The sequence below is a fragment of the Vanellus vanellus genome (genome assembly GCF_965231255.1).
Source record: "Vanellus vanellus genome assembly, chromosome: 4".
NCBI lineage: Eukaryota > Metazoa > Chordata > Aves > Charadriiformes > Charadriidae > Vanellus > Vanellus vanellus.
This window is the reverse complement of record NC_138909.1, coordinates 60,056,478-60,076,992: the sequence shown is the minus strand read 5'-3', so window position 1 is coordinate 60,076,992 and position 20,515 is coordinate 60,056,478. Positions and strand designations below refer to the sequence as shown.

General features: G+C 38.8%; 1 protein-coding gene across 1 annotated transcript in view; it reads right to left on the bottom strand.

Moving 5' to 3' along the window:
* CC2D2A (coiled-coil and C2 domain containing 2A) overlaps nucleotides 1-20,515 on the bottom strand; it is a gene marked incomplete at its 5' end in the record, with an annotated part of 65,370 nt that overhangs the window by 12,861 nt on the left and 31,994 nt on the right. Inside the window, 9 exons of the mRNA XM_082483093.1 lie at nucleotides 2,420-2,518; nucleotides 3,784-3,880; nucleotides 4,000-4,109; nucleotides 5,480-5,585; nucleotides 7,115-7,282; nucleotides 9,020-9,111; nucleotides 11,063-11,155; nucleotides 15,815-16,018; nucleotides 20,140-20,278. Coding sequence (XP_082339219.1) covers nucleotides 2,420-2,518; nucleotides 3,784-3,880; nucleotides 4,000-4,109; nucleotides 5,480-5,585; nucleotides 7,115-7,282; nucleotides 9,020-9,111; nucleotides 11,063-11,155; nucleotides 15,815-16,018; nucleotides 20,140-20,278 — 1,108 coding nt within the window. The remainder of the gene's footprint in view (nucleotides 1-2,419; nucleotides 2,519-3,783; nucleotides 3,881-3,999; nucleotides 4,110-5,479; nucleotides 5,586-7,114; nucleotides 7,283-9,019; nucleotides 9,112-11,062; nucleotides 11,156-15,814; nucleotides 16,019-20,139; nucleotides 20,279-20,515) is intronic.

The following is a 20,515-nucleotide window of genomic DNA, read 5'->3' as shown; positions in this document are numbered from 1 at the left end:
AACTGTGGGGAAAACACGAGCCATCTCATTGTTAAATGTATTCATTTCAACTAGATTTCAGCCTCTCATGCATATTATGGATACTAATATTTAATGTAATGAAAATTATACAGACTAGTTCTTAGAGAAACAGTGACAGCTTTTCACTGTTTTTATTTCAAACAGCAGTCTCCACATGGCACTATTTACCTGGGAAAAAGACAAAATGGCAAAATACAGGTTGCAGGACTACACTTCTGGAGGCAGCATCGCACCAACATTGCCTTTGATGTGGCAATGATGTTTCAGCATCTCACAGATGGACACCTTCCACACAGAAGCTGCTGATGCTTCTTGAGTACAACTGGAACTGGGCCCATTCAGGCAGCTTCCCCATGGAAGAGTGCTCTGACAGACTCACCAGCCCTTTGCACCTCCTCTGCCACCACAGACACAAGATAAGGCCTTTCTGAAAGGTCACGTCAGACAAGAGATGGAATGCCCCACACCTGCTCAGGGAAGCCTCAACAGTGGAAGTACATAGCTTTAAGAGAAAAGCAAGAAGATTAACCTCCTGATTTGGGCAGAATTCAAGTGGCTGCTATCAGGAAGGACATCTTCAGTGGATGTGGAAGATGAGCAGATGACTCACCAGGCTGGCCCAAACATTTAAGAACAAAATTAAGTTTTGATAAAGAGAAAACTCTAAATAAATCACTCGGAACTTCTGACGCAGTATAGTGGAACGAGATGAAGAAACGCTTAATTTGCTACTGAAATTTAATTGCTAGATGCACCTTGATATAACTGCTGGAAAGACCAGGCTTTTTCAAATTCAGTAAGAAATCTTGTACAAATGAAAAGAATCTCTAATGCTGGGAAGATCTATGCAGGCACTGACACTGTGCTTAGGGAATCACAAACAACAACACTTCCTCAAAGAGAGTCAGGAGTGCATCTGACAGGAATCCTGGAGCTACTCTGGTTGATGTCAGTATTAGTAATCCTCAAAGACAGACTATAGGCTGTGTCCTTCACTATGTATTGGTAAGCAGTCTGTTAAAATGTCTAAGTCTGCCTGCCCATTAAATCTCTCAGGACTGTGAGCAGACACATTTCTCAGGTGAATTTCATGCATTCGGTATGGAACATTTCCCCCAAAAGACTAAAGGATCTTCTTTCTTGTTTGTTCATCTATAACAATGGTGGTCACATTATGTCATGTTGTCTGCTCATGATGGCCAAAGACTCATGAAAAGAAGGCTAGATGTTCTTACTCCTTACATCTTCTCTGAAATCAGTGAAAGGTTCATTCTATAGGGCACCACAACCCTCAAACACCTAAATTCACCAATTAAACTCCCACATTGAAGATAGCAGATTATTAATGACCTAGCAGAAGCATGTGGACTAGCACTGGTTAGACATACACTGTCCAAAATTTCTCAGCAATGAAAAGAATCCCATGCTTTCTTGAATGCCATGACAATTATGTTCTGTTATGCCTTGTGAATGGAGAGCCTAAGAAAACCACTTTGAACTCCAAGCACTACACTTAAATTAAATGAGACCCCTACAGACTTATCCTCCACGCAAAGAATTCAAGAGGCTCACAGTATGTCTTAAAGCCCTTAAGGTTCTGAGAAGTGCCCCATATACCCAGAGAAGAGCAAATTAATGTGTTATTAGGTGATGACTGATGTCAGAATATTTGTGAAATAAGAACCTGAGACTTTTGTGATATGATGACTTGATCTACACCTGAAAGTAACTGCCTGCAGAAAAAGAGTCCTACATCAAGATTACAATATGATAGGACTACTGATGTGAAAAGTTATTTTCCTTAACCTAAGTCCAGGATGGGTGGCCAGACAAAAAAAAAAAAAGCCTTTTCCCTATGAAGAACTGCACGTTTTACTATTGTTCCTGTGACTAACCATTGATATCTCTTGAAGAAAGCTTCTCTTGAAAAGTTCTAAAAATGGAGGAAAGAAGGCATTGGGTGAGGCAAAGGTGAAAACTTGGTGATTCATGAAAAGTGTGAAAAAATAAGATTTAGGTCAAGTTTCCTATCACTTATCCAGGTGATATTCCTATTCCTAGATCATCTATCTAGGCTGGGCAACACCATCTCAAAAGCCACTGACAAAACCACCTAAAGAATTTGCACTTTTAATCTCATTACTGAAGGAAGCCAGGCTGAATTGTCAGTGTAGAAGTATGTTTGTCTGTCTCTTATCCCTTGAAAACATTGAACTTACTGACAAATATTCATCAAATTTGACAAAAAATAGTGGTTTCAAAGACATTTTCAAACAATTCCATAAAGATAAACTAACAGGTACAGAGAACATAATTAAATCTTACATTCCATTACCAGCCCCTTTTCATTCTCCAGTTTTGTATTTTAAGAGATTTACTCCAAGTTATTAACACTTACCCTCCCTTGAAAATATATCGTAGTAAATGGAATCTTAACACATCCCAGCCAGTGTCTCTCAACACGAGTGAGGATTCCACTTCCTTTTTCATGATCATCCTATTAAAAAGTTCCCCAACATAAAACTTCATAATACAGCTTCATTTCCTTTAATTTATTTAACAATTTAATCAAGGCATTAATAAAAAAAAAATCTGTATTTTTTTTAATAATTTAAATAGAGGTTCAGTTAGTAGTATAGCAATGATTATTCTGCATACTTTTCAAGCATGCCAGATGCTGAACAAATACAAGAATGTCATGGTCCATGATATGTTGTGCTTGCACTTCAGGGTTATGCTCCTGTATAATCTGTGATGGAGAACTCAAAAAATCTGACAAGGAGTCCACAAGAGTCTTCTCAGGCAAAGTAAATTAGACTATGGTCTTCTAATGAAATATTTCACTAGTATTTAAAAAAGCTTTTTGAAGGTAAAATTGCATGAAAATCTAACTAACCCCTGTGGAACGGATGCATTTTTTTTCATGTATATTGCCTATCAGGATTTCTAAATCTAATATGATTGGCCTACAAGTTATTTAAAAAAAAAAAAAAAAAAAAATTCTCAAAAGGCTAGAGTGACATTTGAGTTTCAAGACTGTATTTTTCCTCCTCCTGCTGCATTAAATTCCATTTCAGTTTTGAGGACAGAATTCTGTTCTCAGTGAAATGCGTGCATTATTTATTTTTGGGTTATGTTTTCAAGAATGTTGAGTGCTGCTATTTTTGTTCATGCTGAATTGACTGCAAAAGCTTTCACTGGTTTCAAGAGGGGAAGGAGTAATGCCAACACTGACAGCTTACAAAAATTTCTTGTTACTAGTACTCATTCAAAAAAAATAATATATACAACCAAAAGATGTTTTTTTTCACCAAACAGCTTGTAAAACAGGATGAGACAGAGCATAAAAAGACAGTTATTAAAAAATACAGGAACTGGGATCATCCATCTGGAATTTAGTAAAAATCCTTATTAGGTTTAAGAAGAATAGAATTCAGATTACAATTCATAAGTTGCCTCTCAATTTTAGTATCTCAAATTTCATTAAATATCAGTAAAATAGATTACATACACATGTTCAACTCTAGCAGCACATTATATAGTACAAGCTTAATTTGTACAGACAAAAGGTTAACACTGTAAAGACTGCTCCTGCTAACAATCTTGCAGTATTGACTAGATATAAAACCATAAGGAATGACAAAATAGAGAAAAAAGAGGCACAGGAGGGTGAAAGCTATCACACAGAAAAGTCTTATTCTGTCAGCTTCAAAAAGCTGATAATATTCTGTAACATACACTGTCCTTCAATTATGAACTCACCTCTATAGCATCATGAAGTACTTCATCAAAAACATTAATGAAAACCTCATCCTTCACTGACTGCAAACTGTGGGTGCTGTAGTCACCATTAGGAGCTCTGAAAAGGTTAAACAATCCAAAAAAGTGATTTGAAAGGAACAGGAAAATTTGAATAAATTTGCACGCTCAAATTAAATTATTGTTACTCGGAAATAATTTTATTTTCTTTTGCCGTACCTAAACGGAAGCTCAAGTTCCTCATTCCAGTTGGGGTTTGGACCCTCTGCTGTTGTTGTCCGGCAGACTGTTCGCTGAAAAGAAACTTCTACAAAAGGACGGACTAAAACCTATAAATAAGATCAAAACAAAGGAAACAGATCTCTCTAAAAATTAATCAGACCATACTAAATTACACATTTTCATGTATCTAGAAAAATAAATCTATACTTCGTGGAGATCAAACTGGTCCAGCCCAGATAAAACTTTAATACACCTTAAAATATTGCACTTGCCAGGCTTCTAAGCATTTATGAAGCTTTTAAAAATATTTTATATGTTAGCATTTCCAAAAGATTACATGTATTCAGAATACTCGATGTATTTGTATACACCAGCAAAACCACACCTGAGAGTGGGAAAGCTACTGGCTATCTAATCAAAGAAGGTAACTGAAACAGAACATGCGATCCAGGCACCAGTGGAAAAAAGTGCACCTGTATCCTCTTATCTGTAATCCAAGAAGCCTATTGCTACAATCCTGGATTGTCTCTGAAACTGGTCCCTATTACAGATAAGCGACAACACACACCTAGTTTGATTAAAAATGCCTTAATGGAGCATTTCATTAGCGTTCAAATGCATATGGCAGAACCTCTTCTACTTTCCAAGAAGCAATAATTCTGAAGGAAAATCATAGGAAAACCAGGAAAAAACACTGAAGGACATCCATCTTCATTCAGAAGGATGCTGAATTTAGTTCTCAATAGCAAGCACGTGTAGCTTCATTATCAGCCATAAGAACGGCCATGCTGGTTTAGACTAAGAATGCACTGGGCCCAAAATTTAGGCTGTGAAAATGGTCACCAGCAGACACATACAGAAGAGTAAGCATACAGGATATTTTGTCCTATTACTTTTCCAGGCTTCAACTGTTTTCCGATGGAAGGACTTTCCTAAGCCTGTAATGATTTTTCTGTTTAGTAACTCTCAATGGATCACTCTTCCAAATACTCGTCTAATACCCACTTCAATGCAAGCAAACCTCTTTATTCCACAATGCATGTAAGCAACTTTTCTGGGCACCTACTAACTGCTGCATGAAGAATCACAGCCTTCTGTTTGTTTTGAACCTAACTCCTCCCAGCTTGGTTTGACAATCCCTCACCCTTGTACTGAAAGAGCCAGTAGTCAGTCCCTATCCACAGTCTCTATATTACTCATAATTTGAGTCTCTCTACCATATTCCTCCTCCCCTATTCGCAGTTACTGCCGTTCTGGCTGAAAAGCCTGACCATTTTTCACTGTACGGTAGCCATTCTGTATTTCTGACATCCTTAACGCTCTTTTCTGAACATTTTGAAGCTTTACTATCTTTCTGGAGATCAAGGAGTGGGCAAGCCAACCTCACTAATAAGATATCTTTTTGATGGTAATACCGTCTGTGGAAAAGAGGAATGCACACAACTTCACGTAAGAAAATGCTTGTTTTGTAAGATACCTGGTTGAATGCCCAGTCTGGGCTATCAGCTGGGCTCTGAGCTGACGGAGAGGCTGCAAACATCTCATTAAAGGACCTTGAAGATTTGGATGGTTGTTGAAGTTTGCTATGAGAGGAAAACAACAAGACAAGACAGAGAACACAATATAAAATATTAATCCCTCACATTCTGTATTAACCATACAGAATTTTGGAAAGACTTCTGATATTTTTATGTTATGACTTTAACCTTGGAAAGATATTCATTTGATCAAATAACATGAAAAGAATGCCAGAAAGGGATAGCGAGTGTATAGCTCTTGTAAGCCTCATTGCAAAACAGTGCTTTGTGCCTGGAGGCTCTCTTTTCTCAAGAGCTTATCAACTCCAGACCTTTTTTTTTTTTGCCTCCCCTGTACAATCTCCTCGAGCTACAGGTTTTTCAGTTTAAGGAGATGAATCCCCACGGAATTCATAAACAGCGTAGACTTCATGGTATCCAGGCAAGGCCTCTACGACAAAATTAAACCAATATGAATATTACACAATCGGCAACCCATTACTGAAATAAAATAAATGTTAGTATGTTTATTTTTATAGTGTTTCCAAATAACTTTTTTTTTGTAATAACACCACAATAGAGATTAAAAAAGAATAACTATTCATGGAGAAAGCAGCTCAAAATATGGTATCATATAATGCAAAAAGACTACTATTGTTGTAATACTGATAATGAGTTGAAATTTTCATATTTTCCTTCCTGTCAATATGTTTCTAATATTAATTGCTTTTCTCAGTATGAACTTATTTACAGAAACCCAACAGAACCTTTATTATAGTAAAGCAATAAACCAGCACATGATGCTAAATTCTGTAGGCATGGTAATTGGTCAGCTTGAAAATACCTCCGAGTTAAATGCAAGGTGTATTTATTTTGGGAGACAGAGAGAACGCTGCACTAATACATTGCTTCTGCAACTGAACCAGACTGTTCAGAACTTCAGTATGTCTCCATGACACAGCTTTAAGGTGCTTGAAGGTAACAGTCACCTTTAAAATTAGTCAGAGCCAAATTAGGCTCAGTCCATTAACTTAAACAAACAGTTCATGAAAGAGAAGACCAACATGCTACACTCAGGAGGCAAATATCGTATCCCACAATGAAGAACTGGATTTTTAAAATACTTTTTTTTTGATATAATGAATTAAAATTGTCCTAACTAGCAGGCTTGCTTAAGGTATAATTCAACTGATATTACCAGGGTTATAATGTTGTCAAAGCTGTAAGTTATCTTCCAGACATTTTTTTTCCTCAAGCAGATTAATACAGTTTTTGGTAAAACATTTCTTGAATTTAGCAGTTACTGATAAATGGTCATATTATTCCACAAAATTGCAGGGGAGGTTGCTCATTGCAGGGGAGGTTGGACTAGATGACCTTTTAAGGTCCCTTCAAACCCAACTACTCTATGATTCTAAATCTACAAAACAGGAGATCTTTATCATTATTAATAAAAAGATAAATGTATACATGATTTTATCAGGAGGATCAAAACAACACATATGGCTGAATTTCAACACTAGTTGCTTCAGCTGTCCTCAAAACAGCAGAAAACAGAAAATGAATCTGTACTGGAAACAGGCAGTTCAACATACCTCATCACCGGTTTTCTCACTGGAATATCATAAGCCCTGATGATGTTCACCAGAAGTTTTATGTCTCCATCTGATAAATTCTGTGCTGTGACCTTCTTCCTTTCTTTTCTTCTTGGCTTTAACGGACGTTTTGGCTCTGCCAGTTTAAAGAGGCTGAGTCCCAAAATACTAATAATCATAAAACAAATATTTAGTCATTTTTGTATAGAATCCAGCATTCTAGCGTTTCCATGACACACATGCAAATTATGCACTAACAGAAAAAGGAAATATATACTCCCGTTACTGCCATACAAAACTCTATGAAATGTCAGTATGTTTTAATTGTTTCATACTACACAATCCAGTTCTGTCTTATATTTCAGAAATTATAACTTAAATGTGCAAACAAGTTTTTTTCCCAAAACTAGGTAAGATACAACTAAGACAATTACACAGCTTCAAGACAGATCTAAACTACAGTGCTATAAACAAGGAATCTAGCAGATGATATGGAGCAATGTATGGAATAGGCAAAAAATCTAATTACACAAATCTACAAATGTCTATTGTACTATGTACAACAAACAATAGGCTATAGAAAGGAAGCAGAATGAATATGCCACAACATACCCTGGACCCTCAGAACTTATAACCCAAGGCAAAGCAGAACCAAAGGAAAAAAAAAAAAAAAAACAAAACAGGAAAAGAATAAAAAGCAGATGTATGTTTTTTCACATCATTCATATTAACTGCAGACACTCCAAAACCTACTTGAGAAACTGACAGACAATGACGTAATAATAAAAAAAAAAATCACAGTAGTTACTGTTAAAATAACACAAAACTGTGAGTTACTGAAATATCTCACTAAGTAGATGCTTTAAACAAATCATGGTGTATTTTAAATTGACTAACCATATAAATTAGCAAATAGAATCCAATATGAATTAATATCCATGATAAGAAAATATCAATGAAGCATTTTATTTTAAACAACTCAAAAAGCTGATTATAGTCTCATTCAGATTTTTCCATTCTGTGATGTGCAAACATGAACTACAAACCAGGATGAACTCATTTGTAAGAGAGCAAGTCTCCATATCTCCAGCAGATGGAACTGTTTAGATTTATACTGCTGATTGAAAAAGCTTTGTCTGTACTTTAAGGGTGTCACATTTATAGTGAACACAATCAACTTCTACATAAAAGAAAATATAACTATCTTTCACAACCTGTTTACTTACACAGATTTTAAGTTAGCAACAGTAATTAAGAGTCACCTATGCTGTGATGACTGATAAATGTCAAAAATCAACAACTATGGGATCTGGAACAAAAATTCAAAGAAAGTGCTTAAGTAATAAAACAATTAATAATCTTAAAAGAAAAAAGAAATAATTTCCAAAGCCAGTAAAATTTCAGCATCTGACAACATCCAGCAACAGCAAACAGAATTACACGAGAAGTAAAAAAAAGAAAACAACTGTTGAAAATATCTATTGCACATTATTTGCAGGGCATATGCACTGACTCAAAGCGAGCATTGCCTATAGAACCAGCAGTAGTGTTACTACCTCTGATGCTTGTCTGAGATTTGGAAATCATTTAATCTGGCACCAGCCAGGGGTATGCTCAGCTCATCAGATCACAGCCTGATGCATTATATCCTGCTAAATTTTATTTACATGCTGTAAAATTACTTCTACCCAAACCAGACTTTTTTCTTAAAAAAGAATTTATGTACTTTGCGTATCAATACACTGTCTGTACTGGCAAAGGTGTACATAGTGATTGGAAGTTTATATGTTATACTAAACACAAAGTCACATTAGTTAGTCACATCAATACGCTTTGCAAGAAAAGATCAGAGACGGTTTTATACTAATTATTTTGATTTACAACAAATAAAGATAGCTTCCTTACCCCAAGCTGGGAATCTCCTCTTCATTGACAAGGTCAGAGAGAAGGAAATGGTGTTTTGCTATGAGAAAACGGTTTATCACTGATTCTCGAACCTGTGAATGGGGAGGGAAAAGACACAAAAGTATATTTATAATCCAAACTCACTGCAAATATTTGCGTTCTGTCTATTAAACACAAATAACATGTCCAAATATGCATTCTTTATTTTTTCCCCACTTTTAAAAGAGTCACGGTCCAAGGAAAATTTTCTTTCCACCAGACATTTCTTCAGAATATAATATAAGCTCATTTTGCAAATACAGCGATTCTCTAGAAACATACTGGCTAGCCAGATATAAGAACATTTGAAAGCATACAACTGGAGAAACGAAGTCTTATCTGCTTACAGCTCATCATCAGAAGCAATCACAACAATAAATGACACTAACAGACACCTGTTTTCCATGTCTATATGAAGTTGCAGAAAAAGCTGTGTAGTAACCTATACGGTATTAGTTATGGGGAATAAAAGCAACACTTTGTACTGCAGAACAATCGATGAAGCCTGAATTACAAATACTATGATTTTAAATATATGTTTAAAATCCGTAGTTCCTTTCATTTCTATGCTGAGGTCATAGACTGAAGGACAGAGATGAAAGCCTTCCCTCTTCTCCCAACAACTATGCAGAAGCAAACTGAGACTATTGCCTTTGCCCTTTTTTCCTACCACTAACACTAGTAATGCCTTTATATACTGTGCTGTTACAAGATCAGCTGCAGAACAGCAATAACAACCAATTTTCTGCAATACATCTCCACTGCTTATTTTAAAAAGTTTTTATTTAAGTTATTCTTATTATACCTTTCTGTTGAAGTGACAGGCATATAAAGATCACGTTTCAGAGTGAACTGAATTTCAGTTCTGATGTGAGCAGTCTAATTTTCAAGCACATCTGACAATTTACGGAAGTGTAAATTATCCAAATATTATTTTAAAAATGGCTATTTGTATTTAATCTAAAAGAGTGACAAATAAAGGTACCATTACGTATGTTACTCTGTACTACTACACTATTTTTCAGTGTGCTGCATAAACCATATGTTTGAGTACAAACTTAAATACCACGCAAAACATATGGGGCTGACACAGACATGACAGCTTTGTTGCAAATATATTTTTTTTTTCCTATTATCATACTGAATCTGGGCCTTGGCACTTGCCTGGAAGATCAAAACACTCTTCATTATCTACGATTCTTTTACAAAGCATTCTTTCTAACAGACAATTTGTTTCATCTTACGTCAAATCAACCTTATCATCATATTACACATTTTGCTGGCTGGCTACAATTTGTAACACTTTTCGATATTTCCAGTACTGGTGAGAAACTGGTAGCCATGTTTTGCACTTGCTATTTTGCCAAAATAGTCTGAAATTGCAAACTTCTCTTGGTTATATGGTCAATGTTTTCCTTTAATTTTTTTCCCTAAGGATTAAAGAGAATATCATCCTAACAGAATGCACAGACTAGAAAAATAAATTAAATCAAGATAAGGGAGAGAAGATGTGACTCTAATACCACAATGAAGGTAATGTGATGGAAGTATATGCTCTCTGCCTTAGGCTGCACGGCAAGACACTGTGTATTGTATTAAATGATTTTTAACAGCGGTTAGGGCCACTTTCATGGACATAATTAAGTAGTTAGCATCACGGCTTACAAAAAGGAAAATAGGGTGGAGAGGGAAATCATTGAATATCTGGGAAACAACAGTACAAACCTCTGGGACACTGGAGCAAAAAAGAATTTACAAAACTACTAGAAAAATCCAGAATGGCTGGCCATTTTGTATATTTCATCTTTTTCAATAAGATTAAATGAGTGAACCTCCAGTTGTTCAATTAGACCTGTTTCAGGCCTAACTTTAAATTTTAATGATGTTTGTAGGTCAGGTTTAGAGATGAATCAGTTTTTGGTATTCATGGAAATAAAGCATCCAAGTATAGAAACAACATACGGCCTAGAGAAATATGGTGGATCCGTATTTTTTGCTGCTTACCTTCTGTAGATAGTTGGCAACAACTGCTCTGTGTGCATCGAGGTAATTTTTGCTGTCAATCACATCCCTTTCTTGCAGTCTCTTCTCGTAGTCCTAAAGATATTTACTAGAGTTTGTGATTTAATATATATTCAGTGCTTTATTACATACAAGAAAAATGGTAAATATTTCATTAATATTAATGTATGGATCACAGTAAACCAAAACAGATGTCAGAGGTTTATAAACCTATTTTTAATGCTAACGTATACAGCAATAGCATTGCTAAACTTCCACAAATAGGGACAAGAATTCCATTAAGTTACAAGATTCATGTGGTTTAAATTACTATGAGTAACTTGAAGATTTCCCTCTCTTATTTTAAAGCTGAACTTTGACCTGCTGCTGTAAACTGAAATTCCATTTGAACTGGAAATGGCTTCTCTTACTGCAGCTGCAATAAACAGAAGTGATGCATCATTCACAGAAAATGACCTGAAATCTGAACTGTGTTTTAATACACGTAACTAGTTTTCATAGTGTCTAAACCTCGAAGAAACTCTACTTGTGGGAGAGCTTGTTGAGAAACAATTATTGAACTGACACTGAGCTTCCAAGCAAACGACATGAGTCTTCAAGTCCAGGGGTTCTCCCAGGATCTGCAGCTTAATGGCAGTCTGCAAATCACGTTGGTTTTAGAACCACAGCTCATTATCATGTAAAAGCTACCCAGTAAAATTAATCTTCAGGACATTTTGCTACTGTTGTCACTTAAAAGAACACAATTTTTTCCTGAGATAAAGGGTCCAGGAAGGGCATTCTGGAAACACAGTGCTTCCTCATTTCCACAATAAATCTTTATCTAACTTTTCCAGTGCATAATAATTATTGTTGAATGACTTCAGATTAGCAGCAAAACAAAACAAGAATAGCTCTTCTGAGCCAGAAAGAAGTCCAATATGGGAATTGAATGTCTAACTGGCACATGCATATATGCATTGCTCCCTTCAGAAGTCTTTTTACTGCAATGATTGACGTACCACAAATCATTAATTAGTAGTTGTTAACTCTTAGTAGACTATTGGCATTATATAAACTTTCAGAAGAAACAGGAAGAGATCATAAACTTCTGACAAAGCAAATACTCAGACACAGACTGACTGGCCCTGACTCTGGCGTTGAAGCCCAAATTGAAACTTTTCTCATCAGTGTGTCAAGATATTCTGCTTGCCCATGAGCATGGATTATCAAAATCCTACAGCCCATGCTGCTGGGTTCATTGGAAGAGATGATGGACCCAAATAAAGCAAAAGAAGATTTCATAGCAGTACTGCATATTAGCGTTGTACACTGTAAAAAGATTGGAGAGGAACAATACAACAGAATCACTCAGGGGAATGCCACAGTAGGGAAAAGATGATGATAATTTCATGGCCTAACTGTATTGGGTCTGGCTGTGATAGACCTAATTTTCTTCACAGTACCTGGTATGGTGCTGTGCTTTGAATCTGTGACTAAAATGGTGTTGATAACACACCAGTGTTTTAACTATTGTTGAGTGGTGCATGCACAGCGTGAACACCATCTCTTTTTCCAACTCCCCCCCAGCAAGTAGGTTGAGGGTGTGCGAGAAGTTGGGAGGGGACGCAACAAGAACAGCTAACTCAAAATGACCAAAGGAATATTCCGCGCCATATAATGTCCGTGACCAGCAGTAAAATGAAAAGGAAAGGGATTTGGGGGAAGGTAGCATTGCTGAGAGACTGGCTAGGGATCAGCCTACGTGTGGGAGGTAGCAAGTGCCTTTACATAATTTGTTTTTCGTTTGTCCATTTTTTCTTTCTTCTTCCTTCTTCCTCTTTCCTTCACTTATAAAACTATCTCATCTCATGTGTTTTCTTGCTTTTGCTCTACCTATTCTCTCCCCTGTCCAGGGTGGGAGGGAGAGGGGAAGTGAACAAGCATCTGTGTGGTGCTTAGCTGCCTACCATGGTTAACCAACAGCAGTAAACTTCCATTATCGGGTTTAGGTATGGCTACAAAACTTGTTATTTAGGAAGAGAGCTAGGATATAGATTGAAAATATCACCACTGTCAGCAAGTAGAAAGCAGATATTCCTGGTTGGGATAACCTGAGGAAGTAGGGGGTTGAAGGGACTGCTTGCTGGGTTGAAAACAGGATGGACAACAGAGCTCTAACAGTAAAGATCAACAGCTTAACATCCAGTTGGTGTCCTCTAACTAGCAAAATACTGCTGGGATTGATTATAGTGCCAATACTACTCAGTATCTTCACCAGTGACCAGGATGAGCAGGCACAATACACTGTCAGCAGTGTAGCCAAGGATACTTGATTAGGAAGAGTGATTAATACAATGAATGACTGAACCACAATTCAGAGGGCTCTTGATAACTGAAGACTGTGACAACTGAACTCTCAATGAAGAAAAGGCAAAATTCTGTATTGAGGGTGGAGTAACTCCATGTGCTGTCACAGACTGGAAAGCAACAGGTAGAATAACAGCCATATTGAAAAAAATCTGGGAGTTATGGTTTAATGACAACCAACAACGTGGTCTTTTGGCAAAAGGTAAACCACAAGCTACATTAGGAGCAGCACGGCCTACAGACAAAGGGAAGTTACTAGCCCTTCCAACCTGGCACTTGTGAGGGCATATCTGAAATACTGCATCCAGTTTGAGGCTGCCAGTTCAAGAAGCATGTGGAGAAACTGGATGTGGTCCACTAAAGGACTACTAAGACAGTCAGAGGCCTAGAGTACACGACCTACAAGAAAAGGTCAGAATCTTTGAATAATGTAGGTTAGAAGAGGTTTCTGGTGGTCATCTGATCAAAACCCTCAATCAAAGCAGGAACAACTCAAATCAATCAGGATGCTCAAGGCCTTTGCCAGTTGAGTTTTCAGTATCTCTAGAGATGGCAATTCTACAAACTTGCTGGACAATGTGTTCTAGAATTTGAATACTTTATTTGTGAAAAATGTTTTAATGATATCTAACTGGGATTTCTCTTGGAGTAACTAGTATATATCATCATCCTGACTCTAACACAAGTCTTGCTGTGTTTTCTCTGCACTGCCTCACTAGGTACCTGAAGGGAGCAATAAGATGCCCCCTTTAGCCTTGCCTGCTTAGGCCAAAACAAATTTAGTCCTTTCTGTCTCTCCTTGTACATCATGTGCTCCAGCCCTGTAGATATTCTGGTAGCTCTGTGCTGGACTTGCACCAATATTACAGTGTCTTTCTTGCACTGGACAAGGTTTTCAACTTAATTAGTCCGGCCAATATCTGCCCACAACTATTTGAGGGCCAGTTACAAAGAAGAGAGTGTTAAACTCATCTCTAGTTCCAGACACTATAACAAGGGAAAACAGCCATTAAATACAACTTGAAAGGCTCAGGTTGGACATTAATTTTTTCTTTTTTTTTTTAATAACCACTGGAAGGATAATGCAGCCCTGGAACAGGTTATCCAGAAAGAATCTCCCATTAAGAGGTTTTCAAGACTTGGCTAGACAACTTCACAGCTGACCTCATATAGCACTGGCAACAGTCTCACTACTTCAGTGAAAAGCAGGACTACACGACCTCCAGACAACATTTTCCAAACAATATTTCCACAATTCTATGAATTTTCGGACTTCTTTGCCAAATAGCTAGTAAACCAACTAGGAACAATACCACTTTAAACTTAGTTTTGAAGATCATGTCATATAAAATGAATTTGGAATGGGTGATGATGGGTTTATTCAATTTCCCTTTAATGAAAAAAAAAACAACAAACAAACAATTCTTAAACTATGGTTTTCAGTTTTGAATTATAAAACGAAATGAACAAAGTTAGTTCATAAAATCAACTGGACTAGAAATGTGTATCAAAGATGTGGCACGTCTTTAAATAAAAGATACAAAACTAATCTAAAATTTGAAATGGAAAAATATTTATTGTAAAGAGCCAGACATGACTGAATTAATAAATATCTTTAGAAAAAGATATAATCCAGAAGAAATGGAAGAAAGGAATTTTTCAAAGAAATTTATGTAAGAAGAAGTAGGGATAAAGCAGCACTTGCCAGAATCCGAGATGATTCTGATCCTGCTAAAGACTGAACATACTAAAATGCTCCTTCACCACACAAATTGCTAAAGAACAAAAGAATGCATGACTTAACACTAATATTGGAGTTGAGATTAAAAATAATTGAAGTATGACCCAAATAAAAAATGCACGCATTGCATTTCAGTAAGGTAATTAACAGACAGGCAAGGACAGAGTAAGCTAATCGGAACAATGCACTAAACCAGAAAAAATTGCAACATAGGCTGTAGTAAAACATAAGAAGGTTTTAATTCTTGTTAGAGTCATTGCTTCCAGCAGTCTCCACAGAAAGAGCTCAAAAGTTAATAAGCCTAAGCCTGAATTATCTTTGCATTGCCTTTCTATATTTGAAATCATCTTAAAAAAAAAAAAAAAGTCTCATGTTTAAAAAAAAAAAAGTATCTTAGAACATTTGTGTCTACAGCAGTTGCTGTGTTTTATTTTTCTCCTTCCAAACTCTAGCTGTGGAAATACTGCCTTGGAAGGAAGTTACCTTAATTAGATTAAAACAATACCAGAAAAATCTGAAGGAATAAAATTCTCATTTTTCACTCAGCAGCATCTTTACATTCTTTAAGGGACCGATTGACTTAATTGCAAGTCAAATATTATTAGCATTAAAATTAGAAAGAAGTATTTCAGATAACATTCTACCTGGAAGATTTTCTCACTGATTTCTCGTTCATGTAGAGGGACTTGCTTATAGTTTCGGAATTCTGCCACCTCCCCATTTCTGAGCTGCAACAGTCGGAATCTCTTTGATCTATTAAATTCCTCATCAGAAATAAAATTAAATTCTTGCTGCAACTGCTCCAGTCTGAAGAAATCGGGAACGTGTGCCTCTCCACTTGTGGCAACCTAAATTATTCACAAAAATTATTAACCTCTTCATACAAAGTGACAAAAGTCTATAAAATAACTTTTGTAAGTCTTACATATTGCAAAGATGTTCATTTTAAGCAAAAGTAATTGAGATGGCTCAAACTGAGACTGAAATAATAAGTGTTTTAAAGTAGGTTTTTGTTGAGTATATGAGATTATCCATTTAAGAAGGCAATAAAATTCTATTTCCTCGTAACATCAACAATGTTACAAAATGGGAAAACTATAACATAGCAGAGAAACCCAGGAAGCTGTACTGTAAAGACAATTCATTTACACAATTTCAGCTATGTAAACATCTCCATTTGATGTTTAGAAAAGTCCCAACTTCTAAAATACACTAGATCTCTGTGCAATTGTCACACTAATGACCAACTTCCTATTTAACATCACACAAGTACACTGGGAATATCCCTGCACTTTAAGGAAACAACAAACTCAAAATCTGTGGGGTTTTTTAATTTTTAGTTGGAAGACCAATCATCTACTTGGACTTGTGCAAAGTGTTTGACACTGTCCCACACGATATCCTGGTCTCTAAATTGAAGAGACATGGATTCGACAAATGGACCACTCGGTGGATAAAGAACTGGCTGGACGGTCACACTCAAAGAGTTGTGGCCAATGGCTCAATGTCCAAGTGGAGAGCAGTGACGAGTGGCGTTCCTCAGGGGTGGGTACTGGGACCTGTACTGTTCAACATTGTCAGTGACATGGACAGTGGGGTTGAGTGCACCCTCAGCAAGTTTGCCGATGATACCAAGCTGTTTGGCGAGGCAGACACGCTGGAGGGGAGGGATGCCATCCAGAGGGACCTGGACAGGCTGGAGAGGTGGGCCCAAGCCAACCTCATGCCCTTCAACAAGGCCAAGTGCAAGGTCCTACATCTGGGTCGGGACAATCCCAAGCACAAATACAGGCTCAGCGGGGAATGGCTGGAGAGCAGCCCTGAGGAGAAGGACCTGGGGGTGCTGATTGACGAGAAGCTCAACATGAGCCAGCAGTGTGCGATCGCAGCCCAGAAGGCCAACCATATCCTGGGCTGCATCAGAAGAAGTGTGGCCAGCAGGTCAAAGGAGGTGATTCTGCCCCTCTGCTCCACTCTTGTGAGACCCCACCTGGAGTACTGCATCCAGCTCTGGAGTCTCCAACATAAGAAGGACATGGACCTGCTGGAACATGTCCAGAGGAGAGCCACGAGGATGATCTGATGGCTGGAGCACCTCCTCTATGAGGAGAGGCTGAAGGAGTTGGGGTTGTTCAGCCTGGAGAAGAGAAGGCTCTGTGGAGATCTTCTTGCAGCCTTCCAGTACCTAAAGGGGGCCTACAGGAGAGCTGGGGAAGGACTTTTTACTAGGGCATGTAGCAGAACTGCTACCTTGGACTTTTGGAGGGCGGACTTTGTCAACCAGGCTCTTGAAAAGCCCAAAGTCCCCTAGGAGGCAGTCCTCCAGGGCAAAGGAGCCCAGGAAGCCTGGATGTTTTTCAAGAAGGAAGTCTTAAAGGCGCAGGAGCAGGATGTCCCCGTGTGCCGAAAGACAAGCTGTTGGGGAAAAAGACTGGCCTGGCTAAACAGGGAACTAGTGTTGCAACTTAGGGAAAAAAAAGAGAATTTATGGCCTCTGGAAGGAAGGGCAGGCCACTCAAGAGGACTACAAAGAGGTAGTAAAGCTATGTAGGGAAAAAATCAGGAGGGACAAAGCCCAGTTAGAACTAAACCTGGCTTCTGTTGTCAAGGTCAACAAAAAAAGTTTCTATAAATATAAAAAGAGGACTAAGGATAATCTCTGTCCTCTAGTAGATGGGGCCAGCAACACAGTGACCAAAGATGAGGAAAAGACTGAGGTACTTAATGCCACCTTTGCCCCAGTCTTCAGCAGTAGGATCAGTTGGTTCCCCGAGTACCCAGACCCCTGAGCTAGAAGACAAGGATGGGGAGCAGAATGAAGCCCCTGTAATCCAAAGGGAAATGGTGAGGGACCTGCTTCAGCACCTGGAGGTGCACAAATCTATGGGGCTGGATGGGATCCACCCAAGGGTACTGAAGGAGCTGGCGGAAGTGCTCACCAGGCCACTCTGCATCATTTATGAACAGTCCTGGATAACCGGGGAGGTCCCAGCTGACTGGAGGTTGGCAAATGTGACACCCATCCATAAGAAGGGCCGGAAGGAGGATCCAGGCCAGTCAGTCTGACCTCGGTACCTGGGAAGGTCATGGAACAGATCATCCTCAGTGCCATTACACGGCATATGCAGGAGAATAGGGTGATCAGGCCCAGTTTGCATGGGTTTGTGAAAGGCAGGTCATGCCTGACAAATCTGATCTCCTTCTATGATAAGGTGACTCGCTTAGTGGACGAGGGAAAAGCTGTGGATGTTATCTACCTGGATTTTTGCAAAGCTTTTGACACCATTTCCCACAGCATTCTCCTGGAGAAACTGGCTGCTCATGGCCTGGACAGGTGTCCTCTTTGCTGGGTAAAAAACTGGCTGGATGGCCGTGCCCAGAGAGTGGTGGTGATTGGAGTTAAATCCAGTTGGTGTCCAGTCACAAGTGGTGTCCCCCAGGGCTCAGTGCTGGGGCCCGTTCTCTTTAATATCTGTATTAATGATCTGGATGAGGGGAATGAATGCACCCTCAGTAAGTTCACAGATGACACTAAACTAGCCAGGCGTGTTGATCTGCTTGAGGGTAGGCTGGCTCTGCAGAGGGATCTGGACAGACTGGACCAATGGGCCGAGGCCAATGGTATGAGGTTCAACAAGGCCAAGTACTGGGTCCTGCACTTGGGTCACAACAACCCCATGCAGCACTACAGGACTGGGGTGGAGTGGCTTGAAAGCTGCCTGGCAGAAAAGGACCTGGGGGTGTTGGTGGACAGCCGGCTGAATATGAGCCGGCAGTGTGCCCAGGTGGCGAAGAAGGCCAATGGCATCCTGGCCTGTATGAGGAATACTGTGGTGAGCAGGACTAGGGAAGTAATCATCCCCCTGTACTCGGCACTGGTTGAGGCCCCACCTCAAGTACTGCATTCAGTTTTGGGCCCCTCACTACAAGAAGGACATTGAGGTGTTGGAGCGTGTCCAGAGATGGGCTACAAAGCTGGTGAGGGCTACAAAGGCTGTCTGGAGAACAAGTCTTATGAGGAACGACTGAGGGAACTGGGGTTGTTTAGCCTGGAGAAGAGGAGGCTGAGGGGAGACCTTATCACTCTCTACAACTACCTGAAAGGAGGTTGTAGAGAGGTGGGGGCTGACCTCTTCTCCCTGGTGACAAGTGATAGGATGAGAGGAAATGTTATGTCAGGGGAGGTTTAGATTGGATATTAGGAAAAAATTTTTCACTGAAAGGGTTATTAAACATTGGAATAGGCTGCCCAGGGAGGTGGTGTATTCACCATCCCTGGAGGTGTTTAAAAAAAGGGTAGATATGGTACTTAGGGACATGGTTTAGAAGTGGTTTTTGTCAGGGTAGGTTAATAGTTGGACTTGATGATCTTAAAGGTCCCTTCCAACCTCAGCAATTCTATGATTCTATGATAGGATGAGGGGGAATAGCTTTAAACTGGGAGAGGGCAGGTTCAGATTAAACTTTAGGAAGAAATTTTTCACTTTGAGGGTGGTAAGGCAGTGGAACAGGTTGCCCAGAGAGGTTGTTGAGGCCCCATCCCTGGAGGTGTTCAAGGCCAGGCTGGACGTGGCCTTGGGCAACCTGGTCTAGTGGGAGGTGTCCCTGCCTATGGCAGGGGGGTTGGAACTCAATGATCTTTAAGGTCCTTTCTGACCTAAACCATTCTACGATTCTGTGATTATAAATTAATCAGTTTATGTATTCCCTTAACCTGTTTTTCACCACTAGAATACTACTGAATGGATTAATGAATCATACTCAATAATAAATCATTAACCCACTACTAAATGGATTAATAGATCATATTTTTAGCAGACATTTTGCTTCCTGACACTCACACAAGCATGTCCATCACAAATTCAAATGCTACTACCTCCCTGGCATGCATGCAGATTGCCTGATAAGGTATTGGTGACTAGGTGTTTCACAGCTCCATCAGCCCAACAGCTCTGGAAAAGCCACTTACCACGATCAGTTGCATCAGAGCTGCATTGTTTGGGTCATTTGGATCAAGCTTTGCTTCCGCTGCCCACTTAGCTAGTTTCTTCATGTCAGTTAAGCCTGAAGTGCCAATGGATGCAATAGCATCGATATTTTTTAAAGCACTAAGAAGACAGAATTGACAAAACTTATACCTGAAACACATATGGTTTAGCAATATAAAAAAAAAAAGAACTTAATCTTAGAAAAAAACAAAAGCCTCCCCACAACCTGAACAGCAAATTCCATGACACAATTATTAGTTATGCAACTGAGGGAATGATGAATTGCAAAGGAAAGTAAGGGGGGAATAGGAAGAAACTGGTGGAAGGGAACCTTTATACAAGGTAGTGAGGTGCTTA